The 27,574-nt window shown below is 48.2% G+C and overlaps 1 protein-coding gene across 1 annotated transcript; it reads left to right on the plus strand.

Annotated features, from left to right (window-relative positions):
• The first annotated feature begins 4,882 nt into the window (after window positions 1–4,882).
• nrsn1l (neurensin 1-like) lies at window positions 4,883–27,574 on the plus strand. The gene is made up of 5 exons (XM_029166289.3): window positions 4,883–4,999; window positions 24,350–24,451; window positions 25,567–25,645; window positions 25,998–26,150; window positions 26,333–27,574. Exons 3-5 carry the CDS (start codon window positions 25,586–25,588, stop codon window positions 26,741–26,743), a joined length of 624 nt encoding a protein of 207 aa, XP_029022122.1. The 5' UTR covers window positions 4,883–4,999; window positions 24,350–24,451; window positions 25,567–25,585; the 3' UTR covers window positions 26,744–27,574.

Raw genomic sequence — 27,574 nt, forward strand, 5'->3', positions numbered from 1 at the left:
TGTTTGTGCCTGTGTGCGTTTGTGTTTCTTGACTGTGTGTGTTGGCAGTTATATATGTGTTGGCCCCGGGCTGCTCCGAGCCGATGCCGCTGCCGCTGCGGGAATGTCACAAACTGTTTTTTGTTGCACGCTGGAGTCACATGACGGCGCAGTGTGTGTCAGATCGCGTTCTGGGTGTGCGTCGCGCTCGCATGGCGCGTTTCCCCGGCCCTCCATAAGTAGCTTATCCTCCATAAATAGTTTGAGACACTCAGAGTTTAATAAGATTAGACCCTTTAATTGTCACAAAAGTGGCCCCTGAAGACTGTGTATTTTTGGACTTGAATTCCTCGCACGCAGGAGGATGTGATGTCACGTCATCCTCAGACTGGAGGATGGAGCGCGTTTGACAAACAGCCTCAGCCCAAAACACAAGATTTTACATTATACACAATCAGCTTGCACACATGATGACATAAGATGATAAGATAGCGTTACAGTAGGATGTGGGTTTAGGTCTACAACGGCAGAGCGACTGATAGAGAGAAGAACATGAATACATGAGCTAAAGCACACAGGACATACTGTACTGTAGAACACGCTTTGCTGGGTGTGTTGCATCATTCCGGTCTCCACCATTTCAAAAGAAGGTGGAGTGGGAGACGACAAAGTGAATTGGTGAGTTGGGATCAGCTTCAGGTTCAGGTAATCGTCAAGCGGCTGCTGATGGTACAGTACAGTGCAGGCTCCTCCATAGGATGTTTATGGGGATGGATGACATGACACATCACATGACAGGAGATGTGTTTCATCTCATTTCACTCTCACTGTCTCACTGTCTCACTGAGATTAAAGGGTGTGAAATGTAGGAGGAAAAACACAGTAGTGATGAGCCGCGCGCAAAACACGGCATATGTTACAGGAAGTCACTTGTAAATGAGTGTTTCGCATTTATTGTTTCAACAGATCTCATTGAAAAGGGTTCTATTTAAAACATGAAATAATTTCGCAGTGAATATTTAAGCCGCGTGCAGGACTGAGTGTAAGCATGGACGCAGGCTGGAAGATGCAGGACACAGGGTGTAGAACACATGTTCCACATACAGTTACAGCCCTTATAGGCGGCGTCAATATTTCATAGACTCATTAAGTATAGGCTTTGAGGCCAATCATAAAACGAAGAATGATCAGACTTGAAGCCAGGGGACGACCTGCCGCGTGGACGTGTTTCATCTCCTGTCCTCGCTCCAAACAGGTGTAAGTACTGTAAGTAATGGGTGATAGCTGCCTCCCAACGTCCCCATCATCGCTGTGGTTAACACCTGCGCTCCTGATTGCACAACATAGTGAAACGCCACCTAAAAGCACTTTCCTGACACCGGGAGGCGAGTGGTAAAGGCAAGAGCCCGCGGGGTCGGATGTCATCAGCTAAGGGGCCTGAAATCATGTCAGGATGCTCTTATCCCACTCACAACCCCACATGGAGAACCTCAAACTGCCTTTTTTTTTATTATCGCTGCTGATGTCTTTCAGAAATGGTCTTCAGAAAACTCCTGCTGATAAACACCCCGGGGGGCGAGACGTTGGCCCCGCCTCCCAGCCCTCAGCCGCTCGAGTGCCACCAGTGGAGCAGTGATGGATGACGCAAGGCTCATTAGGATAAGACAACAAAATCAATAGAGCGGGCGCTGAGGTGTCAGCACCTCGGACACGCCAGTAAAAACCACACTGATAGTCTATTCGCCGGCAGTGAAGTGGATCTGAGTTGCGGTGCGTGTGTGTGTGTGGCAGAGGATGGGGAGCCGTTTCAGGGGTGACTGATTGATGCTGATGGATATGGATAATGGATAAACTCAAAGACGGGGGATCTCAACGGAGGGTTTGTGTTTGTGTACGAGGAAGAAGGAGAGCGGTGCATTCTGGGAGTTAAAAAGGTTTTGTGTGTTACAAACAATATCCACTTCTCTTTTGTGTTTGTTTTTTATTAAGCGTGATATTAAAAAGTTAGTGAAGCCATTCTTCCCCATGGTCTAAGCTTTGCATTAGCTCTTATCTGTGACAGTCGGCCTGCTCTTCTCTACAGGAACTTCCTTCTGGGCTCTCAGGTTCATCTCCACACTTTAAAAAGTGTTGAAAAAATGTTTTTTGCTTTTCTATAATTAGAACCAATGACTAAGAACAGTAAAAGCAAGCTTCAAAAACAAATTTTAACACTAAGAGACAAAAACAACTTGTGTTGCGTTCCCATCTTTTGCAGTGGGGTCTGATCTTATCTTCAGGAGGCAGTAATTCACCATTGCACACGCTGCATTAACGCTTATCTGTTGTTCTTGCAGCCGCGGCGTTGCACACGCGTGCAGTTCTACACGTGCAGACACACAAACGTGCGTGCGCGCACACACAGCGCGGGAGGAAGATAGTTGTTGACAGTTTGCCGCTTGTGGTCGCACAAGCAGCAGATGTCTTCCTGTGCGAGGCTCTGCAGCTTTCTGTTGAAGCGAGGCCTGTAATGGTTTCCCTGCGTGACTGCGGCAGACAGACCGGCCACGTTACTGCTCCACTTCATTCCCAGTGAAATAGTGAAGGTTAATGTCTGCCTCCGCGTCCTCCACTGCCCCATTCCCATCCAGATTATGGACTTGAACGACTTTCTCAGTAATAATGGCATTCCCAAGTAAAGTTCATTGAATGGATCTCCACTCTGCTCCCCTAACAGTCCAGTAATTGAATTGAAATCAGACCTAATTGGATTGCTGTAGGTATGCCACTGAACGGCGTCTTCCTTCCTGGTAAGAGGGCGAACGGCAGAGGACACAGTGCTGAGTGTGTGTGTGTGCGTGTGTACGTGCGTGCGCGCGCGTGTGTGTGTGTGTGCGTGTGTGTGTGTGTGTGTGTGTGTGTATGTGTGTGTGTGTTTGTTTGTGTGCGTGTGTGTGTGTGTGTGTGTGTGTGTGTGTGTTTGATTGTGTGCGTGTGCGTGCGTGCGTGCGTGTGTGTGTCTGTGTGTGTGTGTGCGTGTGTGCGTGCGATGGCTTCGGTTAGACCAGTCGCATCCGCCGATCCGGCTTCGGCGCGGGGCGAGCGCTTCCCGGCGGAGGCCAGACGTCGCTACCCCCAACACCCCACACCACACCACCCCACCCCCCGCCGATCACGCCGCGAACAAATGAAGCGAACATCCTGCGCGAGTCTCAGACTGTGGCGCGGCTCTGCGAAAACACAGGCTGTCTGTGATCTGACGCTCTACTTCACTAGCGCTCTCTGCTCAGCTCACTGTACTGTACTGTACTGCCTCCCGTGTACTAGAACTACTACATCACCACACTACTCCTTTATTCCCTCATTCCATGATTCATCATTCATGATTTAATCGCCACCAATTCTTCTTGACCGCTCCTTTATTCTCCTAACTCTACTTTCTTGTACTTTACCCTACTTGATTTAATATCGTCAGATCTGTGTCTCTTGTTCACTTGTTTGTGCTTGTTGTCCTTGTTTCCTACCTCAGTTTCCTTTAATTTGTGGTCCAGTGTACGGTTTGATCACAGCCATAATGAAAGACAAAGACTTCATGCACCGATGCTGCTGCGACCACAGTCGCCTCTGATGCCACATTTGTTATGGCTGGGACTTTGAGGTGGGGCAATGATATGCGTACAGGGAAGTCTAATTACTCAGTAATGAATGTTTGTGCCTGCGCTTTTTATGCAACAATGGTTTGATAAGAGATGATCTAAAAACATACAACTTCTGTGGCGTGTTGGCATGAAAGAGGCTGCGCAGACGTTTGCTCTGCTCCACAGGAAGGTCAGAAGGTCACCTGAGGAGAAACGCAGCCAGACTCCAGCTGGGAGGAAGCGTCTGCAACAGTAGGCTCTGTGTGCTGTCGAGAGGGAAAAGGGCCGTATGTTAAACACATCGTCCTCCACTGAGGTGCGTTAAACACGTTTTCACCTAATGACAGCGTGAGGGTGTTAGAAACCTGCGGACTCAGATCTCTGAAAAACTGGAAAAAACGCTACTAAAGTCATTGTGACAGGAGCCGACCACTCAACAAGATACTGTAGGGCCCACATGCAATGACCTGAGATAGACAGACATTGAATAAATACAATTTAATCATTAAATGGTTTAACATGAACACAATGCCAAACAAAGGAAACAGGGAACTAAACACTTAACTCAAGGAAACAAACTCAGAGAGAACGCATGAGGAGGGCAAACGTCGATACTAACGGACAGGTGTAACGAATCACAGTCACCAAACAAAACAGGAAGTCACATGACAACAACAAACACCAGGCGAGACTGAACAAACGCACCTCCAGCAGCAACAGAGAGACTTTCTGATCTGAACCCCATTGTATTTTCTGCTCCACTACGTCAGTTTGTCCGATTAGGAAGTTCAGGTAAGCCTCTAGTCTCATTATTTAGAATGAGTACTGTCCAATTTTAATCAGGGTCCAACGGAGGGATGGGGGTTTTCCCGAGGGTCCGTATTGTACATGAAGTCTTTATTTTGCCCAAGGTTGTTCTCTAGATATGAGTATCTCCAACTTTCCCCCCTTTTTTTCTCATTAGAACTCATTTCGGACTTCATTTTAGCTGTAGGGTCCAATAGGGTTCCAATTAGATGGACGACGGAATTAATGAAGTCTGTCTCTCTCGCTCACTCTGTCTCTCTTGGTGTCTCTCACCCTTCCTATCTCTCCTCCTCCTCCTCCTCCTCCTCTTCCTTTGCTCTATTTATCCCAGTGCTCAGGGGGACACTCGGTCTGGATTCAGTCAGTGTGGCGGCGTTCTTTTTTTTTTTTTTTGACTCTTACTAAATTAAATATGTGTAATTGATGGTTTCATAAACAGAGCTAACCTTGCCAGCAGCGATGGGGAGCTGCCACCGAGGAGGTCCATGTGAATATGCATCGTGTCAGCGAAGAGTTCGCAACTGCATCCACCGACTCCTCGGGTTCCTCGCTCAGAGTCAGAGCGAGAGAGAGAGAGAGAGAGCAAAGAGAGCAAGGTATTGACTACAAGACACAGTTTCTCGCCTTCGCAGGCGTAACACATGATGTAATGTCTCCTGCAGACAGCTGAAAGCAGACAGCATTGTTCTTGGGTAAACTCTCACTTACAGGATGTTCTCACTTGCTTTCTCGCTCGGCGTCTCTCGCTGCGCCTTCTTTATCTTGCCTCTCACCGCGCCGGAGAGATGAAATCGGTTTGAACTGTACAGGCGGGGGGATGAAAGCTGTTCTGCATAAACGTCAGCCGCGGCGGAGAAAAACACGCATTTACAGCAGCCTTGTGGGAAGACAAACAGCCTGACAACAGGAAAATGAAGAGGCGCGTCACTAAAACGCACGTGAAAGGACATTTTCAGCTTTAGAGTCGAACGCCCGGCTTCACTTTATCGCTCAAAATACAGTTGTTTTGTGTCGAGAAAGTCCTTTTTGTGTGGTAGCAGTCTCCTCCACATCACAGGTTTCCATATATCATTCAATAGATTTAGTGTTTGTGTTCTGGGCCTGACAACACCGGAGCGTCACGGCAGCCCTTGAATGCACCACGACACCTGAAGGGTTCTGTACGGTTCAATTCACAGTAATGTAGAAGATTTGAATAATCCAGCTTGTGTTGGATGTACAGCTCCAGCATCAGTATCTGATGCAGCAGGTAGAAGGTCCTCCCTCTCAGCAGTGACACAAAAGAATCAATCCGTGTTCGATGACGCGTTCAAGCCTCTACTGTCTTGTTTGTAACTTTTCTCTTGGAGGAAAATATCAAATTCATTTTAATTAATTTTGATCGACTTTTATGTATTAAGCAACGACTTGCAGCAAAAGTTATGCCAAGGCATTTTACAAGGTAGCCGTTAAGACCAACTGAAACCCAACAAAAGCAGCAGAATTCAACAATTCCTCTTTAGTGATGTTTACTGTGATGTAAAGGCCAATGAAAACTACCGGATACGCTCACAAAACGCAGTAATAAATGCATGGAAAGGCTGATACACTTTTTTCCCAGCGTGCCCACTATCAATAACGCAGACACATCCATTAGTGCGAGAGAGGCTGGTCTAGGGCAAACACTCCCTCCAGCATTTAAACAAACCTCCGCTGGGACTCATTCTCCCAGACTCCCCTGGGGCGGGGACGCACCGGTGCCAGACTGCGCCGCGCTGCTGGGATCTGTCTCCTTCATGCTCGCAGTGCTTCCAACGGCGGAGAGGGGAGCGCGCACACATCACGGAGCACAGCCGCTGCCGCTGCGTTCCGCGTCGTGTTTGCCCAGAGCCGCTCGGCTGGGGCCGGGATATTCAAATTAATGAATAAGAGTGAGGAAAGTGAAGGATGAAAAATGTGCTTGGAAAGATCCTGACTTTGACTAATGCGAGTAATTGGAGAGAAACATATAGAAATGCAGTGGGCATGTATTAGGAAATGAACGTGTGTGTGTGTGTGTGTGTGTGTGTGTGTGTGTGTGTGTGTGTGTGTGTGTGTTCATTACTTATGGCGTCTTTGTAGTTGATACAAAGAAAGTTGCAGTGCAAACACAAAAGCGTCCTCGCAGCCCTGAGCCGAGGAATGGGGAGCGGTGCCAGGTGCTTACAGCTCACCTCCGTACTGTCAATTTATCAAGCGCGTTAAAGCCGCGGTGCAGCTGATGTCTTCGGTTAGGGTGTTACGATCTTATAGCCCGCTCTGATTTATCTGCTGTCTGACTCCAGCACTCTCCTGTGTGTTTAGCTGCTAATTAGAGTACAACACACACACACACGCTCGCGCGCACACACACACACACACACACGCGCGGGGAGACCACAGGCTCGCGGGTGATATAGACAGTGTTTTATCACATGAGAAAAGTGTGTGTAGCAAGGAGAGAGGGCCTTAAATTACTGGTGACGTCTCAAACAAGGCTCACACACACACACACACACACACATGGTTCTGTCCTCTGTAGGACACCTCCCTCCATTGGCCAAAACCAATCTTGCTTCTCCTCACTTGTCATTTTCTTCAGTCCCATCTTCCCCTCATCCATTTGTCTTCTCATCCCTCACTTAACGATCCCCCTCTTCCTCCCCCTGTTTTGTCTGACCCCCCCCCCCCCCACACACACACACACCCCGCTCGCCACAGCTCAGTATGTGCAGTAATCCTGTGTGCCTTGGAGGGAGTACTGCACCGAATCACTCCATAAATTCATGAGTGTCCAAAATGAAGAGGAGCTGAGAAATGTGTGGGCAGTGGGCTGGGAAGCATGTCCAAGTTTACTAAGAGGATGGAAGAGGGGTGGGGGAGGGGGGCAAGGCGTGGGCGGGTCGGAGATCCAAGTAGGTAAGTGGGTGGTTGGGGGGTGATGTCGGGGGAAGGGGGAAGGAGAGAGGCTTGTGTGGATTGTCTATATTGATAAAGTGTAATCATGAAATAAGATAGAAAAACATAAAAATAAATAAAATGTCTTGTAAGGAGACAAGAATTATTATTATTATTATTATTATTATTATTATTATTATTATTATTATTATTATTATTATTATTATTATTATTATTATTATTATTATTATTATTATTATTATTATTATTATTATTATTATTAAACATACCAAAACCCAGTTCTGCCTCGTCATTTCCTTTCGCTCCACCTCCGTATCCAAACACATGGCTGCATGTTGTAGCTCAGTTACAGTCAGTGTCTGTGGCAGTGAGCACCTTGGGAGATCCATACGTGTCCTATACTGCGCCGCGCATCAATACAGCCTGAGACTGGCGGGGCTGCGCTTTAACGCTCAAATGCTGAATTATAGCGGGTCGAGCAGCGACGAAAGGCAGCCTGAGGTGGGTCCGCACCCCCCCCCCCCCCCCCCCCCCCACAACGACGCCCATTCGTTCACCCTGTCGCATCTTTGCCCCCTCCTCCCTCATCCGTCCTTCGCGGGGAAAGTTATGTGGAGTTCAGGTGAAGTTCAGACACGGACCTAGCAGCCTCTCTCTCTCTCTCTCTCTCTCTCTCTCTCTTCTCGCCGTCTGAGCCGCCACGTGACAGTCTGCCCTGGCATCCTCTTGACACGGGATCGGCCCCTGCGCTCAAAGCCTCGGAACAGCGACGGTAATTCCGTCCCCCGTGGCTCGGACTGTGAGTTTGATCAAACGGGCCGCACCGCTGATGTGTGACACTGGGCTCGCTTGTGTTTAATGCCACTTCCTTTGGATTTCGAGGCTAGAACAGGACAATGAGCTTATGAGCAACGTGCCCCCCCCCCCTCCAGGAGGAAGGCAGTTAGACATTCAGGGTCTCCTGTGTGTCTTGTTGTTGTAAAACTACCTGCTGTGTGTCTTCGTACCTCCATTTGGTTTCGTGTGCGTTTGTGGTCACTTTGCATCTGCCGGTGATTTTCAGTGGTTTTGCGTCTTTTTTGCAGTTGTCGATTGCCTTGTCGTTTCCTCCGTCCTGTGTCTCTCTAGTTCCACATTATCTTCTCGTCGCTATGGGGTCATTTTGTGCATTTTGTCGTCTTTTTGTAGTGGTAATGTGCTATTTTATGGCGGTTTTCAACTTTTTGTAGCCTCGCTGTGTCTCAGGTGGAGCTGTGCTTTACTTTAGGTGTTCACACCAGAGATCAAAAGAGGTGATTTCACTGTCTAAAACTGCCACAGTCGACCCACATCTACTGCTGCTCTGCTGTCAAACCAAATAAAAATAGTTTCCCTAACATGACTGTATCTGCATGAGCTGAACTGTGGCCTTAATATTCTTTACAGCTGGGAATAATCAACAAAAGCAAACTCTGAATTAGAGGTCGGCTGAAACTCGGCATTAGTCTAATCTAGTGCAGGAACGAAAAAAAAAGCACCATCAGAGCGGCTCTGCTTTTAACTGATCCCTGTGACTTTCCAGGATGAACACGCCAAACAGCAGCTCTGGCCCGTAAACCCTCTGACCCCCTGGGCTCCTGGCATCGGGCCCAGTGGGTCTGTGCAGCCATCCACTCGGCCTTTTTAGGAAAACTATGCATTTAAAAGTTCTTCAATAGGGCAAAGTGCTGAGGATGAGAGCTGATATACAGTGAGTATGCACAGGATGAGCTGATGCTCCGTGGAACGATATGACAATGGGATAAGTCATGTGTGTAATTGAAGCTGCTACATTTCATTTGGGCTCTCCTCCGTCTGCCGAAGCTCACCCTTGCCTCCTAGTGGTGAGGATGGAGTTAGCGTCTCCTGTGAGCTCCACTCCACATCAACAGGGGCGCGTTAGCGTGTGTGATGAGTACGTAATCTGTGTGACACCGGCCGGCCAAGAGGGAGGGACGCAGATAATAACAGAGCAGAACAGACCGGCCCGGGCGGCGTTTGAGTCACTCCACCGCTGCTTGTGGGTCAATTACAACACTGGCTGAGGTGCAGCCGTCACACGGAGGATGCGAGAGGTTTTAAACCTGAGGCGCAACCTGACTTCCCATTTTCCCCATTCCTATTCAAGTCAGGCCTCTAATTCCACAACATTCCCCTCTCTCTCTCTCAGCCATATCGTCCCATTCCATAGTCATTTGTTGCCCCTCTATCATATCACAGCGCATTTCCCAACCAATAAGCGGAGGCACTCTTCTGTGGAGATGTATTTATCTTTCACATAAACTCCATTCCGTCTCCACCGGTCTCTCTTCAGTAGTTCTCGCTGGTACTTAATTTCTATTAATGGTTCTGCAACTGGCACTCAAATCCAATCCGCCGCTAGTAAGAGCGCACAGGAGGAAATATGCACAGCCAATTATCCTCTGTAATGTGCATGGCATTGGGCCGCTAATGCATCCGTGCTCATTGTGTGTAGCAGGAGACATTGTGAGCTGGTGGCTGCCTATATGCATGCATTAATGTGATGCAGAGACTGGTGCGGAGGCTAGAAGGTATGTGCTGTACATGATTGTGTTATTAGTCGGGTCACATTACGGTTACAAGTGTAGTAGTTGGTAACAAACAGAACAGGTTGGACCCAGTCCTGGTATTTATCAGTGCTACACAGCAGCACAGCTCATGATAATAATCATCATTAGCAGTGGGTGCTGAGTAGCTTGTAAAGCCTTGTGTTGTTACTAAGCGATAGCCGCGTTTCTGGAGAGTCCTCCAGTATCTGCTCAGCTGTCAGGTCGAACGCAGCTCACGGTGACGCCGATAGGAGGCCAATAACAGGCACCTGGGCTTGTAAAGCCTCCATCTGCGGAGGGAGCGCGCGGCAAATAAACCCGGAGGAGCTGACACACATGCACAACCCTATTAGCCGCTGTAATGACACTGTGGAGTGTGAGCACACATATCAAGGTGTGTTAAAGTTTTATAGGGTGAGGTCAGTGATGAGGTGGGCTCACATGTGATGGGACGAGGCCTAATAGGCTGCTTTACAGGCGCTGGGTTAGTGGGATTGTACGCGACTGTCTCTGTGTGTATGTGTCAATTAATATTTGATGAAGAAGCATGTGTGCGTGCGTGCGTGTGTGTGTGTCCTCAGCAGTGCAGCTATGTCCCTCTGCCATGCTGTCATGCTTATCGGCCGCCCTCAGATCTCTGCAGTTCACTTCCACGTTAAATGTTATGGATGTGAGCCGACTCATCGTCTGAAAACACACACACACACACACACACACACACACACACACACACACACACACACGTGTGACAACCTCCTGACCCCGCCTGATATGAAGGTTTACCAGCCGGTGGAACTCATCTACCTTGAAACCTGAATCCCCCCTGTAAAAAACCCCCAACGCCTCTCTCTCTCTTGTGTTCCTCCTCGTTCGCCCACCAGGTAGTCAGGTAGCTTTGTCCGGGCGCCGCCGCACACAAGGACGCGGACAATGGGCTCGTCTGTCAGAGTCGGACGAGCAGGGGAGAGGAAAAAAGGGGCCTTTTGCTTTGTTGAGCGCTGCGGTAATTATTGTCGAAGGTGAAGAGAAGTGTAAAGAAATGCGTGAGCAGTGCACGCAAAGAGCAGATGAATAGATGGAGCAGACCTTGGGGGAGATCGGCGAAACAACACAACACACCACAGTAATTATTTGCAATGTATTTGTTTATTTTTTTAAAGTATGCACTACACTGTGTGCATGCATGAAAGCGTGTGTTAAAAGCAGACCTGAGGGGAACCAAAGTCTGGGCAGCGAGCTCCATCCCAGAGCTAAATTACACAAGCCAGCCATGATTTCATGCTCCGCTACGTTATTTCTCCTTCCTCTCTCTCTCTCTCTCTCTCTCTCTCTCTCTCTCCGTCTCATTTACCTCTCCCTTAACCCCCGCGCGGATCTTCCCTGGTTAAAGAGCAAAAAGAGGTGAACCACGCTGCCATGCGGCATGAATATTTCATCCGTGTTTGGATTTCCATTTTCTCCAAAGATTCATTGTTCAGTGTATAATGCATGCAGGCGTTGCACCTCTGCGCCTAGATCATAACCCCTGGCCTTCTAATCACAGGCGAGGCATGCCCTCACCTATCGTGCCCACCACCTAATGTGTGTGTGTGTGTGTGTGTGTGTGTGTGTGTGTGTGTGTGTGTGTGTGTGTGTGTGTGTGTGTGTGTGTGTAATCAGCGTGTCCATATGTCCATATGTGTGCGGGTGGATGCGGCACATGTGCACTAACAGACTTGTATTTTTACAAATGTGCACTTTTGGAGTGTGTGTGTGTGTGTGTGTGTGTGTGTGTGTGTGTGTGTGTGTGTGTGTGTGTGTGTGTGTGTGTGTGTGTGTGTGTGTGTGTGTGTGTGTGTGTGTGTGTGCAGGGAGCTGGAGGTTACAGCAAGGCTAAGACCGGCTCATCTTTCAGATGCACACACACACACACACACACACACACACTCACAGACACACACAGACACACACACGCTCTTCTACCCTCAGGCTGGATTAGATGATGAGGTGGGAGAGCGAGTGAGATTGGAAAGGAAAGAAGAAATGTGGCGTTCGGTAGGAGGGAGAAAGAGTGAGTAAGAGATTAAGAGTGGAATTCGAGTCCTTCGCTGCCGGCTCGGCTCCGCCTTTTAAGTTGCAGCTGTAATATTCTTTCAAACGATCCACCTCCGTTCAGATAAACAGCACGGTGTGGCGTGTGTGTGTGTGTGTGTGTGTGTGTGTGTGTGTGTGTGTGTGTGTGTGTGTGTGTGTGTGTGTGTGTGTGTGTGTGTGTGGCTGCGTGACGCCTCGCTCTTCCCCTCATCTCCTCCTCATCTCTCTGCCGCTAAATGAGCAGTGAATAGAGACTGGATGGAGCTGAATGGCTGCTTGGTGGGTGTTTGATGGGGAAAATGGGCGCATGAGCTATTCTGACCTAAACCACCCATATCTCCTCGCCGCCATAGAAATGGGCTCTTTTAAATGTATAGTTTCTCCAAAATTACCATAGCAGTAATTCAAAGCAGTGAGCCAGAGGCGGGCGGTAAAAACCTCAAGAGCGCTTGACCCGAGATCATCTGAAGAATATCTTCTTTGCCTCGCGTGCGGGGCCCAATATGATGATATGATGTGACACAGAAGCACGATGGCAGGTGTCTGACGGATTAAAGTAAAAAGCTCATCAAAGAGGAAATTACTATCCAGGAATCATCAGAGTCGCCTCTGTGCTGAGGTCGAACGCACACACACCAACTCCATCCTTCGTTTGTGCCACCATCTTCAATTAGAACCATTTATGTCTCATTTCAAAGTAAAAGACGCCGTTTAGAATGGGGAACTTGTGTAGCATTAGTTCCGTCAGAATAAAAGCACTCAGCTTCTCCGCTCATCACACGCTGATGAAGGCGGCGGATGAAAGATGAAAGACCCGCGTCTTTGTGTTACTTCGAATCACACGCGCCTCTTGTTTGTTTGCGATGGCGGAAGCGCTCGGCGCGCGCGTAACGGAGCCCCCTCGGGAGCGCCTGTCGCGCCGCTCCGTGCGTTTCTGCGCCTCTCCGCTTTGTTCTGCACCTCGGCTTCGCGCACACGGCGGGTTGGACTTTGACCGCTGTGCTCGGTATCCTGCACGTAAGAAAAAAAATAAATAAATAAACAAAAAAAAACAAACAAAAAAAACAGAGCAACTTGTGACATGCTGAGAGCTGTTGTTGTGCTGTTGGAATTAAGTCGTGTGAGACAAGCAATTCACATGGGAAAAATCCGTTTAAAGCTGGGGAGTTGTGGCGCTTTAGTGGCCTTGAACACACATTCAAGCTGCTTGATCACATCTCGTATGTCAGCGCAGCAGAGTCAATGGAAATTGGGCCATTCATGAAGGAACATGTTCTTTATTTGGAATGTCCACAATGCAGAGGGTGAAAAACTCTCTGTCATGCGTCTTCATCATCCTCTTCCTCTGCTTCCTCTCCATCTCTTCTCGGCTTCTTGGTTGGTCGTGACTGAAGGGCTCAAAATTGAAAACATTAAAAGGTTGATCTTTTAATAGTTGCTGAACTTTGCTTTAAATGCGGCACAACGTGTGTTTCGCTCTACGCCAGCTGTTGTTGGATCACAACGCACACAAGGCATCAGTCAGCTGCGTGGCCATTTATATCATTAGACATATGGAACAATTATGCTCTAATTACGTTTTCATATACATCCCTTCCTCCGAGTGTGACAGGATGAGTGGTAGCCTGTGTGCTGCCGCGCTGTTCATTCATCACAATGGAGGCTTACCCCATGAAGTGATTTACCTCCCTGATAATAGCTGTAATACACGTCCACCCACAGTCACACACACACGCGTGTTCACGGCTTCCTCCGCTCCCACCTCAGCGTCTGCCACGACCGGTGCGGTCTATCAATCAGTTTAAGCTGACAGCTATGGCTAACGCTCCCTTTATATTTAACCATGCTTCATAATTTGCCGTTCAATTACTGGCTCTGGATCACACTGAGCATGTGCTGTGCTGTTTGTGCCGTTCTTTAATTGTGATGCATATTTTGGGCCACGGACTGTCATCGTCTGACATTCGGAGGCATTTACTGACAATAACTAGCTTCTGCGTTTTGTATATTTGACATAAGAAGTGTCAGGATTACATGTTGGTCCTTAAAAGAATGCTGTAGGGGCCTCATTATATATAGTAGCCGTTTTGAACGTGAAGCGTGAAGGTAAATGTTTCCTCAAAGCCGCTTTCTACTCACAGAAGGATTCAATATCGATAGAAATGATTTGCCTCAACGCGTGCGTGTAGACACGTTAGCGACTTTGACGGTCACACCATCACTGGAGGGCCAGGCCTTGCTTAGCTATGCAGCGATAATGAGAACACACACGCACACACACACACACACACACACACACACAGCCGTAAGTCGCAGATGTTAAACAGAAGCAGTGATTTAATACAGCAGCTCAGACGGGACGCCCGCCCGTCCTTCGACGAGACCCGATCAGAATCGTTATCAGTGTCTCGACTCGAGGCGGTGGCGGCGGCGGTGCGGGGGTGGGTGGGGGGGGTTAAGAAGGCGCGGCGCCAGTTGAACTCCGGAGCCGTGAACTTTAATCGACCTCTCCTCCGAGCTTGGATCTATCATCTTAACTGAGGCGATCCGGAGATGACAGCGGCGCACATCCGTCACGGCAACTGCTCGGCTCCGACGCGCATGAAGCCTGAAACAGCGCAGGGCGAGAGTCGGTAGAGGAGGAAAAAGTTCAGCCTCGCTCTCCTCTCACGGGCCAGAAATCAGATCTCTCTGACTTTGCTTTGACTTTTAGAATCATACACACACGGTACATTCATATATTTACAAAGACAGTAACATAGTGCATATATGGAAATGTGCTCCTTTACGCTGCCCTCTGTCAGACTTCACTTCTCCTTCTTCTTTGTTAAGTCCCCGCTGTTCTGGCTGCTGTATCCCTCCATATTGAAAGGTTAAACACACCTAAGCAGAGGCAGTGTGACTGATGCTGGGGCTGTTTCTAAATGTTAATGATACCCTCCAGGCAGAGCGCTGTACACCACAGTATCCTCCTGTAGAGCTGCAGCGTGCACGCCCGCCGCCGCACGTGCGCGCCCGCGTCTGCAGACACACCGGGGGACGAGCCGCCGCACGGCTGGCGCGCAGCCAGGAGTCCTTCCACCGAGTGGTCAGGGGGGGAAATCAATCAAACATGGCTTGTCAGGGCCCTGAATCCATTATGGCACAGAGAGTGGTGAGGCTTGAGTAAACAGGGATGACAAGAAGAGACAATTAGCGGGGATCCGGGCTGTTGTCGAGGCGAGCCGGGGGAGTCGGGGGTCCTGCGTGGCCCCGTTCGGCCCACCTCAGCTTAGCTCCGTCAACGGGCTGCGCTCGCGGCTTTATTGCTGGTAATTCACCGGCCCTCAGTGTTTTATGTCCCCTCTCTTTACAGCCCAAGCAGGTCCAAATCCATTTGAATAAACACCGGCGCTGCGGAGCGACGGCCGAGGCGTTCGAGGGCACCGGCGCCGTAGCCTCTCGGGCCGATGCCGTTTACGGGTCGAGGCCGAAGTCGGGGAGTTCGGGGCGCAGAATTGGTCCTGTTCCCTCCCAGTCGGACCGGGAGAGGAACCGGCTCGTAGACGAAGCGCCGAGAGCGTGCGGCCATTACTCATACGTAAACTCATTACATCGCTCTAATAGCTCTGTCTCCTGACGCTGCCGCTGCCTGCCTATATGGGAGGAACATTAGCGTGTCCCGCGTATGGAACACAGCGGCGGAGTTCATTCATTCTGCTCTATGGTATGGCTCAGACAGATAATTAACTGCAGAGACATGAAGTCATTGTTCAGTTAGAGATATGGGCCCGGTCTAATAGGAGCTGCAGCGCTAAGCAGAGAAGAGGCTGCTAATGGCTGCTGATGACTGGGCCTCAGTGCCGTGACCTGTTCTTATAACACACTGGTACCGGGTTCCGAGTTGATTTAAAATAAAATGTTTGAACTCATCACACCTGGCAAACATAGTAAATAAATGTTACATTGTTCACCATGCTACTGTATTATACTGATATCTTTAAATAATAATAAGCCCATACTATTAATTTCTATATCTCAGCCTCTTTGTCAATCAAGTTTTAGAATCATCCGCTCTAGTAAAAAACACACCTTTTTTAAAAACTGTTACATGAGGTGATAATGGTTTTGATGCCTCTTTAAAATAGATGGTGTTAACATTTAGAAAGCCAGTGAAAACCACGTGATTGCGGTGTGTGCTGCCTCTGAGATGGAAATCCAGTTTTTTAGGACTCGGGTGAGTTTCCCCTCATAAAGTTTGAATTGATGTCCCCCCATGGTTGATGTCTGGGGCTCCCACACAAGGCCAGTCTGTGCTTGGCCTGGTCCATAAATTCTGACCTCTGGATCTCTGAATGGAGCTTTGTGCTGGGCCTGGGAGCCCAGATGCACCCCCCCCACCCCCACCCCACCCCACCCCCAGGTTAGAGAACCGGCACAAGCTGCAGGGTTCCCCTCGCGGAGAACCATGGAGGAGCGGCTGCGTGGCTGCTTTTTAATACGTCCCTGTGGGAAAGCGTGTGTGCCGCGTCGCTAATGCATTGTGTATATACATGTCAGTGTGTGTGCTAGAATATTGATCAAAGTATGACCAGCAGCATCACAAGCCAAGGACGTCTATTTCACATGTGAGTATTGTACTTACTGTGTACTTGTACCTTTGATTCCCACCATCTGCTGGATGCTGGAGGCCAGTGAGACAGAGACAGAGACCACTCTCTATACTTTATATCCTCTCTCCTCCCATGTATGATTCATATACAGTGTAGATGCATGCAATATTTCTTCAAAGCTCTCATGTTTATGAATCTATAACATCTGATGTGTTCGTGTTTACGCTCCCGAGTCACATCTGACATTTTCTGGATATGATGAATCATTAATGATGACCTCAATAGGCTTTCACATCTTTGGCCCACAGATCAATAAAGTGGTTAGGGGAGTAGGTCAACGGCTCTCCAGAGGTGCCTGCCAGCGTGTAGGTGCATGTGTGTGTGTGTGTGTGTGTGTGTGGCTGTCTGTCTTTGAGCGCGCCTCCACACGGTCGCACCCGGCGAGCGGCCGTCAAACGCCGGCGCTAATTGGCGGCCGAGCGGCGCGGCGCCGCCGCCGCAGCGCTCGGGGAACCGTCGGGACTGCGGCCGGCTTTTTCCAAGTTTCCTCCAAGCAAATCCCCGCCTGCAAGGCTGTGGGAGTTCCATCCATTATTGATACGCTCCGAGGATGAAAGCAGGATTGCTCAGTGGGGGAATGAGCATCTTTGGCCGCACACAGGAAAAAAACACACACACACACACACACACAGACACACACACACACACACAACCTTGACCATCAGCATCTGTGCGAAGAGAGACGAGGAAATATCGCTTTAATTTTACACTGAACCCGGCCTGAGCATGACACACACACACACACACACACACACACACACACACACACACACACACACAATAAGTGAGTAAAACGGAATAAAACGTCACATGGTGTCAATTCGAACGCTCCCCCAACGTTCACAAGCACAATCTGCGCTGAGATTTTCCGGTACCCAGATGATGACATTGTGCTGCGCGCCGCGGCGCCAGCCCTGGCAGCGGCTCCGCTCGGCGCCGCTCAGCGATTCAGCTGTGCGGAGTTGACCTCTGCCTCACCTTGGCAGCGCTCCCGAACCAAATGGACGCCTGGCAGCCGGAACACACGCTGGGTACACGAGCGAGTGTGTGGACGCCAGCGATAACGCACGGGGAGCCAGTCGCGGGAAACACACAGATGCACACGCTCTCTGGGAAAGGTTGCAATGCTGTTTGAAACAAAGGGGCAGATGGTTGACAATAATACAGTGCCAGGACTGGCGAGGTAGTTAAAATATGCATTTCTGGTTTTTATTTGTGTGCGTGTGTGTGTGTGTGTGTGTGTGTGTGTGTGTGTGTGTGTGTGTGTGTGTGTGTGTGTGTGTGTGTGTGTGTGTGTGTGTGTGTGCACATTCGCCTAACGTCACTCTAAACTTCCCCGCGTGTTTGATTTGGCCTGTTAGTCTGTTCCTCCGGTCCCACAGCAAAGCGAGATGCTGCCAGACATCGCTGTGAAACACTTTGAAATTTTATAACAAGCTCTAAACCGACTCGCCGGCGGTGTTGAATCATCATTTAAGGAAATAAGAAGGCCTCGTTCTAATTGTGTACTTCTCTTCCAACTTCCTGTTTGCTCATGAGAGGTATTTCATAATAAAAGCACCAAGTTTATGGTGCTAAAATATCTGCACCACTTGATTCATGTCTGTGACTGATTTTGAGTCCCAGAATTGAGAAGTCAGATAATAATTGCATGGCTGCAGCTGCTTCTGTTGCTGATAATGTAGCTCCACTGTTAGAAACAGTGACTGTAGCTACAGTATGAGGCTGCATTGATGTGTCTAAAGCCCTCTGCTCTCCGCACCTGACTCCTTTATATGAATGAGGCTGTCCTCCATGTCATTGGCGTCTTCAATGGCCTTCCACTCTAATCCATCCCGGGTCGTTAGCCTTGTCCGCGATGCTAATCATCACCTCCTCAAGCTCAAGTTAGCCCAAGAAGGAGCGCCGCCAGAATGAGACAGTTAAATATTCATGTCCCACCGCGGTGTAATATCCTCCTCGGTGCTGTTTGAACCTCGTGACCCGGGGTAATCAGCCGTAATCAGGCGGTCACGCCGAGCAGGGGTAAATCCGATCCTGTAGATGGCGGAGTGTGATGAGCGTTTGACACAGTCGAGCTCTGCGCATCAAGCGAAAGATTTTATCTCTGATCTGGCGCTCGCACACACACACACACACACACACACACACACACACACACACACACACACACACACACACACACACAAAGTCCTCAAAGACAACCTTCGCAGTGACAGACAGTTCATTTCACCCTCAGGCACAGGTATGACATCACTCGATTAATAATGGAGCAATTAATTATGACCTATTAGACTGATGAATTAGATTAGATGGAGAGAAGGAATGTGACCATGTGATAATATTACACTAGGATACATTAATGACTTCTTGGGGAGCCGGGTGGGGGTGGGGGGTAGGATAGGAACTTAAACATGCCAGTCTGGAATGACACACAGCCAGCCGTCTAATTATGTGGATGATGAATGGCGTTATTGATATAATGATGATTTCCGCTCCCAACGTGAGCTCTGCTGCTGTAATGTGATTACACTTATATGGCGAACCTCAACGCTGCCAAATGTGACAACAGACACGGCCTCAAAATGAAGCTTTCGCACCGATGACACGTGTGTATCTGCGCGGCAGCTGTGTTTTTAGATGCCGTAATGTGATTTGCATTCATCCCTTCAGGAGCGCTGGCAGAAAACACACGCCCACAGTGTTTGTGAGAACGAAGCGAAAGGTTATCAAGAGTTACGTTTAATCGCTCGAAGGAGATTCCCAATAAAACTCCATCAACACCAGGCTTAATATGGAATAAATGAAGTTATTGTCATGCAAAGTTAACGACAAATGAGGAGCGCTAACACGGTCGGCTGACATTTTCTCTTCCCTGAGCTTGGTTATTGAGCGTCTGTGTGAAGCAGCTGCTGGTACATAGATCCACCCCGACGGAGACAAAGGGAACCTACCTTTAACACCTCCAGCTCTGTGCTGCGTTCCACTGACATCTAGTGTCAGATTGGAGAAGTGAGATAAGACGCCGGCGTCTGACCCCGTGCAGGTGCGAGTCTGTGAACCCTCCCCCACCCCAGACAAACACACACACACACTTTCCCATACATCAGTGTAGTCTTATTGATCTGCTCGATGTGACCTTGAATGATCAGACAAGTGGAAACGCCTCGCTGGAATGAAAGCCATCCATCCCCTCTGTCTGCTAGATGCCGCTGTAATGACTTGAGGGAAGACGAGGAGGCATAGGAGCCCATTGAGATGGACCCCTGAACCAGTCATCTCTGCAGCGGCCTTATGCTGTCGCCAGCCTCCCCTGCAGGCACAGGCTGTTCTGGGTAAAGAGGGAGAAGTGGGTCAGTCTCTCCGAGACGGGAGAGGTCTGACCTTGGTGGGTGGATGGATGGATGGATGGATGGATGGATAGATGGATGGATGGATGGATGGATGGATGGATGGATGGATGGATGGATGGATGGATGGATGGATGGATGGATGGATGGACCCCCCTGCTTTGACTCTGCGTTCCTTAGAAAAGCCCATGTCCACACACTTTAGACTCTCTTTTATGGTTTTATTTTATTCTTTTTGAAAGAGGAAGCATTCATTTATGAATATTATTTAACTTATTATCTAGAGTAAATATGCAAGAAATAATCTCATTATTGTCCATATTGTCAGCGTTGTCCATAGAAAACGAATCAGTCAGCCAGTGCAAACATTCCCAATGGCACTAACTGTCCACATTTTGCAAATATATGGACATATAGTGACAGCTTTATTTTTACATATTCTCTTTACTTCCACTGTCTGCAAAAGTAATTATAGTAAAAGCTGCACATCGGCTGCATAACTGCACAAGTATTTCTCACAATAGACTGTTCCTTCATGACAAGCGCAAGTGAGAAGCATGAAGGCCAGAAAGGGAACGTGTTAAAAAAGCTTTTTGAGGAGCCCATTTTCAACGATAACAAGCAGCGCGGCCATTCAGGCGCACATACACACACACTCCCATACCTCTTCATCACGGGATGTGACACCTGACGGCCCATTAGTTCCCAAAGTGCTATTGTATTCTATGAATTTCTCCCCTTATAGAATATTTAGACTCTGTGCGTTTTCCTCCGCTCGTCAACATGGGATGCATTATTCATGTTAATGTGCCGCTATCTGACACTCTGCGTGATGTAACGCAGCCATCCCCCACCCCCCTACACACACATCAGTGACCTTCTGAACTGTGGACTGCCGTCACCTCGCCTGCAGCTCGGCAGCAGTTCTGCCTCATGTGATACGTTGAGCCGGAGGGAACGCGGTGGTTACAGTTGCGGCGCAATTAAAGCGAGCGTTTGCTAAAAGCTCGGCCGCACCGGCGATAAGAGCGTTTGCGGCTTTTCCAGTGCCGAGCACCTGCAACACCTGCTTTAAAGACGGAGATAGAGGGAGTTTAACCAGCTTTTAATTAAGGAACGGAGGTAAAACGCGTGAGATGGTGTGATGTAGCCTGAATTCAAGAGAGATTTAACACAAGGGGAGGAAAATAGAGGGGATTTGAGTTAACAAGCTTTCGCGCAATTAAACGATAAGTCCAAGTCTGCCTTCGTTTGAGGTGGATTGAGGTTCAATGTGCCTTTTGTGATACTATGTGTGTATTTGTTCCTGCGATAGAGAAGAAAAGAAGTGATGTGAGTTTTAACCAGCTGGTGGAGGTGTTTGTGTGGAGCTTTGAGTGGGGTTCTCTCCAGGTTCTCCAAAAATGTCTTAAGGAAACAAACGAAACCCTCAGCGCTGTTCAACAATGAGCAGAGAAGGAGCACGAGCTGGAGTGGAACCCTCTCCGTCCGTCTCCATTATTAGCTCATGAAACGTGAGTTCAGAAGCTGCCACCATCGCGTAGAGGATTAGACAGGTGGCGACGATTCCAGCGCTGAAACTGTCATCAAACCTAAATATCGTCGCGTTGGAAGGCACTTCGCCCTTTTTATCGACGGGCCAATAAATGAGCGGCTTTTCACAACTAATTAACATGATGTCTTTGGATGCTCCACAGTAATGACAGCGGGTGTATAGGCTGGCGTGGGCCGGGGCGCAGGTTATTTTTAAGATAGCACAAACACAATGCGCACGCACTCGCGGCTGAGGATAACCCTCCCGAGCTGGCGAATAAAGGAGGTAATAAGGGCGGCGAGGGAAGCAGCTGAAAGGACTGATAATACTTTACAACGGCCTTTAAATAGAGTAGATAAAAAAAGTCCTGTTTGCACATCATCTTAGGGAGAAGTGTAATTATCTCTCTAAGCCAATCTCTGCACAGCGTCCTGTATGTGGCCTTGTTGAGGAGTAACCATGGAAATCTCCTTCTGACAGAGCACAGTGTGGTCATGGTGTGTGTGTGTGTGTGTGTGTGTGTGTGTGTGTGTGTGTGTGTGTGTGTGTGTGTGTGTGTGTGTGTGTGTGTGTGTGTGTGTGTGTGTGTGTGTGTGGTGGAAATGAACATTGAGACCACTTCCCTCATTCTCTCACCGGGGCACCTTGGAGACGAGTTGGTCCTGCCTGTCCAAATAAATATGCAGAGACAAAGCACCACACACACACACACACACACACACACACATAGAAATCCACACACATTTATTCTGCATGCTAGCAAATGTTCTTTTCACAGCGACTGGATAAATATGTGAAAATGACAGTATTTGTTTTCTTTTCATTTGGGATCTGTTATGACAGTCTGCATAAATAATGCATCTTCAGGAAGCGCTGAAATATTTACAGAACACATATTGGCACATATCTGGCTGTGGATTACGACTGTGTGCGTGTGTGTGTTTGTGAGGTTGTTTCTTTTAACACTGTTTCAGCCTTTAATGAGAGCTACCACTTACAGAGGCAGCCACACTTTGGGCTCCCAGAGGCATTATCAGTCACTGACAGCTGCTTGAATGCAGCATTGAGTGTAAGTAGACTCTCCTGTCAGATTAACGTTTGATGGACAGTTTCAGGGCTCGGCGCCGTACAAAAACTTACCTAACGACGCTTGTCTCGTTGTTAGCGAAAGGTGTAAAGAAATCAGCCATGCAACCGAAAGATGACTGCACAGAGATGAAATATTGGCACATTTGTTTAAGAATAATGGAACTTTATTGATCCCACATTGGGGAAGTTATTCTCTGCAGATGGGAGCAGTGGGCAGCCACTAGGGAGCTAGTGTAAGGTGTCAGAAGCAGGGTTTGAACCTGAGACCTTCTGCTTCCCAGCCCAATGCTCTACTACTGAGCTAAAAAAATAAAAGTCCTTAATAAGGATTATTGATGTATTCAAGGGCGTCTAAAATCCTAAAATTCATTAATGAAGGTAATAGGGAAATGTGTCTTACATTGAATGTCAGCGCGTTCACACATGGATCATCATAGCAGGATTTTGATGAAGGAACCACCACTCCACTTGTGTTTCACTACTAATATCACAAAAACATAGCTTATACACCTCTGTTTTCCCACCAAAGAACATTTACAGTTAGTGGGAAGATGAGCGGAGGAGGAAAAAAACAGTTTTCAGCATGGACAATCAGTGACTGCACATGATTCTAATCTGTCTCGATTAGATCTAGAGGAGTGTAATTATGACAACCCACCACACTGTAGGCTTATGGGATAATGATAATACACTGGCATCAGTGAGACGTGTTACTGCGAAAAGTGCTACTGCATCATCCACAAAGGTAATAAAATATACAGTATGTGTAATAACATTAATAAATACATAAATTAAAGTTTAAAAGAAAGCAGCAGACCCTGACGACAGTAGTTGAAGGGCCATGAAATGAGGTCAACCAGGGAAAGTTTGAAGTAATTCCAAAGCACCTGTGGCCAAACTGGGAAAAGCCTTCAGACTACACAAACTTCAAAGGGATAATATCTATGGGTGGATGAGGTCCTGAACAGCTCACCCCAGATGGATAATTGACTGCAGGAGAAGATCTAAACTGTAAGAATGGTAATGAATATATAGTGATAATAATTTTTATATTATCATTACTGTATATTATATTATACTCCTTTAAGCAGGTAGTGAATCCATGGTGCCCAATAGTCATTAAGGCTTCAGTCTCCTGTGGTACATAGACGTTTCCATGACGATTTGCTGTGATAGTTTTCTTGTATGAGCCTAAATATGATATAATTAGGTGAACTTTTTCCAACACTTTGGCAGATGGATAAATTAAATCCAGTTTCATTCTTTGTGGATGTAGGTGGGTGGCAGTTCACAAAGGGAAAAAATAAATCGATCTGACCTTTAGTGGGATTAGCAAATAACAATCATCTGTATTTTTAAAGAATACGCCTCACCTGGCTCCACTAATCCTTTGTGCTAAAGGTCTGAGGGAAAGGATGAAGCCATTAGAAATATGCCTCTTACCTAAAGGGCACCCTCTCTGATGGGGAGACAGTAAGAGCTTATGAATGCTCATAAACTCACCTTCCTTGAAGTAAAATATCTCAGCTTCTTCCAAACACCTAATAATAATATATATCTTCAGCTTTTTCCATTGTGACATAAATAAAAAATAAACATTTCCACCAAACTAGGAAGCTATAGATGAACATTGGTGGAGTCAAGTGTGAGGAGGTAATGTCTTCAAACGTCAGTTTATTCGACTCAGCTGTTACCAGATGTCACGTATGATGTTTTTTTTTCTTTCATCTACACGCATGCTCAGTGTCTCCGTTCTGCTGATTGTCATCAGCGGCAGCGTCGGAGCTCCACCGGTCCGACGGCACATGGATCCCCAGTGAGAAGATCGAGCGCTCCGGCCGGAGGGGTAAGAACGACTCCGTGGTTGCGTTAGAGTGGGAAGAGTTCAAAAAGAGTTTTTAAAAAGACGCGCACGTGGCTTTAGGAGCGGAAGAAGAAGAAGCGCGCGAAGCTGCGTGTCCGCGATGACTCACCGGTCAGTGTAGCGCTGGCGCAGAGTTTGCGTGCGGAGATCAGATGACGCCGGCGTCGCATCCTGCCGGTCTGAAGGAGATGGATGCGACTCGAATCACAATCTGGACGATTTATTGCAAGATATTAGCATGACAATAACATTCAGACAAGTGAAGAAACGCAGACTCTCCTTTTGCCCCAACTGTCTGAATGAGCTCGTTTAAGACAAATGACCGTCTGTATTTAGGAACCGGAACTGGAGAGACGGACCAAACCTTCCAGCACCATGGACAGCGCTCAAGAGGCTCAAATGGCTTATTTCATTACTTTATTCAGTGTCTCACATATCGAACCCAAATTGGCATCTGTGCTTATTTCCATGCTGCACGTCAATTATTTATTACAAGAATAAGAATATTACTTATTTCGAATTAACATTGAAAAGCAGTAAACAAAATTACACAGATTCTTCACTATTTATTATCGTAATATGTTTTGTGATGTGATTTTGGACAGATCAGTGGGCCAACACAGTGCCAACCACTACAACAGCCTGATGCCCACTCCACCTTTAAAAAATGCTTATAACTTATGTTAATAATAACAATTAGTAGATCTCTATTCTGAATTTTACTAGTTTTACACTACTGAGGCCAGTCATGTGTTGCCACTTGAAGGAGGATATTCTATGAAATCTCAGGAGATCAACAACAGAGCGACATGTATGCATATGTGTATGAAGAAGCATAGGCTGTGCACGTACTCGCATGTTTGTGACTCATCTGTGGGTGGTAATAAAGTCCTCTCGGGGCCATGGTTAGTTCACGTTCAACAACAATATCTGGGGCAACCTGACAAAACCGGAGAAGATTTATGGGCAGCCTATGAAGGGAGCTTTTTATTGAAGCGAATCCATATTCAGTGTTTGTTCCGCGACAGGACAGCGGCCGACTTGTGCGCGCATCAGTGGGTTCAGAAGTGATACGTGTGTATGTGTCTTTACTGTAGGTGTCCAAGGTGCGCTACCATGACTCTGTGCTCCGAGCCGTGTGTCTCTGGTTCAGGAGGGGACTCGTCTGGCAGCGAGGTGAGCCCTGGTCTCCCAGGGTGATGGTCCACTTTCATTTGCTTTTATTGCAGCTCACGCGTTTACGGGCACACAAAACATCCAGTGACCTGTAAACTAAACACTAATGATCAAACTCAAGAGGACTAATAGAAATTCACTAACAAAAAAATGGCAAATTGGATAAAGACACTTCATGTTAGTCTCCAAGGCTAGTAATGGTTTTAATGAGCTACTCAGGCAACAAAATGTCTGGAACACATAAATACATATTTATATTTAGGTTGGAGAACCTATTGCATTGGTTGGCATGGTTACAGAATAAATCATCTGGGCATCTGGCGATCTTCTAAAGCATCTGGGCTCGTTGCAGGCTGGATCCAACTGTCTTCAGTTCGGCGTTCGCTCCTATCTGCACCACTTCTACGAGGAGTGCTCAGGCTCCATGTGGGAGCGAGACCCTGACGATCGGGGGTTCGTCCGGAGCCAGGGGTCGACCCTGTGGTGGAACTCAGCCGTCTGGAAGGTAGATGTGCACAGCACTGGCCTGTGTATTCAGCTGCTGGATCCCAAATCAAACCAGTCTTGAGATTTATTTCTAAATGTGAAGAGTTCCTTTGTTTGCAGCCTTTCCTAAGCATGTTGAGCTAGAACTGCCTCCCATAGAACAGCGCAGACGATCACCTCCGTTCTCCCTCCTCCCTCCAGGTGTCCTTGTCTTTCGGCCTCCTCATCCTGACGGCAGGCGTCGCCAGCCTCTCGGTCGGTTACGCCACCCCCCATAAGATCGAGTCGTTCGGAGAGGGGGAGCTGTTCTTCGTGGACGCCCAGGCCGTCAGCTTCAACCGGGGCCTGCACATCAGCGCCGCGGCCGGCATCGGACTCTCCTGCCTGGGCTCGGCGCTGGCCGCCATGGGCGTCGTCGTCTGGGTCCTCCCCAGGTCCGGCTTCAAGGAGAAGCTGTTCCACCGGATGGGGGCGGGGGGACGGGGAGGGGAGGCCGGCTCCAGGTGGGGGGGAGGCGGGGATCCCGGGGATGTGATCACCAGGCCGCCGAGCGTGGACAAGGGGAAGACGCCCGTCGCCCTGCTGAAAGTGGAGAACACGCAGCCTTCGTAAATATATAGTTACCTGCTGGTATTATAGTTTGTATATGATCTGTTTTTCAATAAATGTGCAATGTTTGGCTGAAAATAGTCCAAAAGGAGGCTGCTTTGCACCCTGGACATTAGAGTTAGACATAAACTATTTAAAAGCTTGAGGAGGAGAAGAAGCCTGTCAGCTGGTGACTCCCATCGCATTCAGTCATTTTGTTTAACTAATGCCCTTCTTGCCTGAATCATCACAGCCCACATCTCCATTCATCTGAATCACAGGCCGCGCACGCACAGGGAGGCATCAACTCCACCATTCCCACATATCAGCCCACACATGTTCACCACATGTAAGACTCACCCGCTCGGCCCCCCCGCGCACAAAACCCGCGCTCCATTGACAACATCGCCTATTTCCTGGCGCTGTAATTGCCTGCAATCTGTGTCTCCAGGCAACAGTTCGGCTTCAAGTGCTCTATTTTCAACTCTTCGTCAAGAAGCGCGTTCCGATTGGCTCGACACGCCCCCTCTCCTCGCTTTCGCACCAATGAGGTTTATGTTTACAGGTGCTACAACACAGTAGCGGCGCATGAGTGACGGAGGGCGGGGGTGGGCGTGGCCACCGCAGGGACCACCTGTGTGATTGGCTCCTCCAGTTTAGTCACATGACTTGGAATAACAGAACGCTAAACAAAATGAAATAGGACTAAGATGAGGGTGATGTCATCACTTAACGGCACTGATTCGCTGGCGGTGTTTCGTTGTGTTATTGTGCTACTGACTGTGAGGAAGATGCGACGCGTGTCACTGGTGTAAATAAATAAAAATAATAATAAACCTGTGATCTGCAAACGTA

The sequence above is a fragment of the Betta splendens genome, chromosome 11 (assembly GCF_900634795.4).
Source record: "Betta splendens chromosome 11, fBetSpl5.4, whole genome shotgun sequence".
NCBI classification, from domain to species: Eukaryota; Metazoa; Chordata; class Actinopteri; order Anabantiformes; family Osphronemidae; genus Betta; species Betta splendens.

What these genes read in the sequence shown, in the direction of transcription:
- nrsn1l (XM_029166289.3), top strand. Translation starts at nt 25,586, where the DNA reads ATGACTCTGTGCTCCGAGCCGTGTGTCTCTGGTTCAGGAGGGGACTCG. An exon ending in GGGACTCGTCTGGCAGCGAG is followed by an intron (nt 25,646 to 25,997) that starts GTGAGCCCTGGT and finishes GGCTCGTTGCAG; the next exon opens with GCTGGATCCAACTGTCTTCA. An exon ending in GGAACTCAGCCGTCTGGAAG is followed by an intron (nt 26,151 to 26,332) that starts GTAGATGTGCAC and finishes TCCTCCCTCCAG; the next exon opens with GTGTCCTTGTCTTTCGGCCT.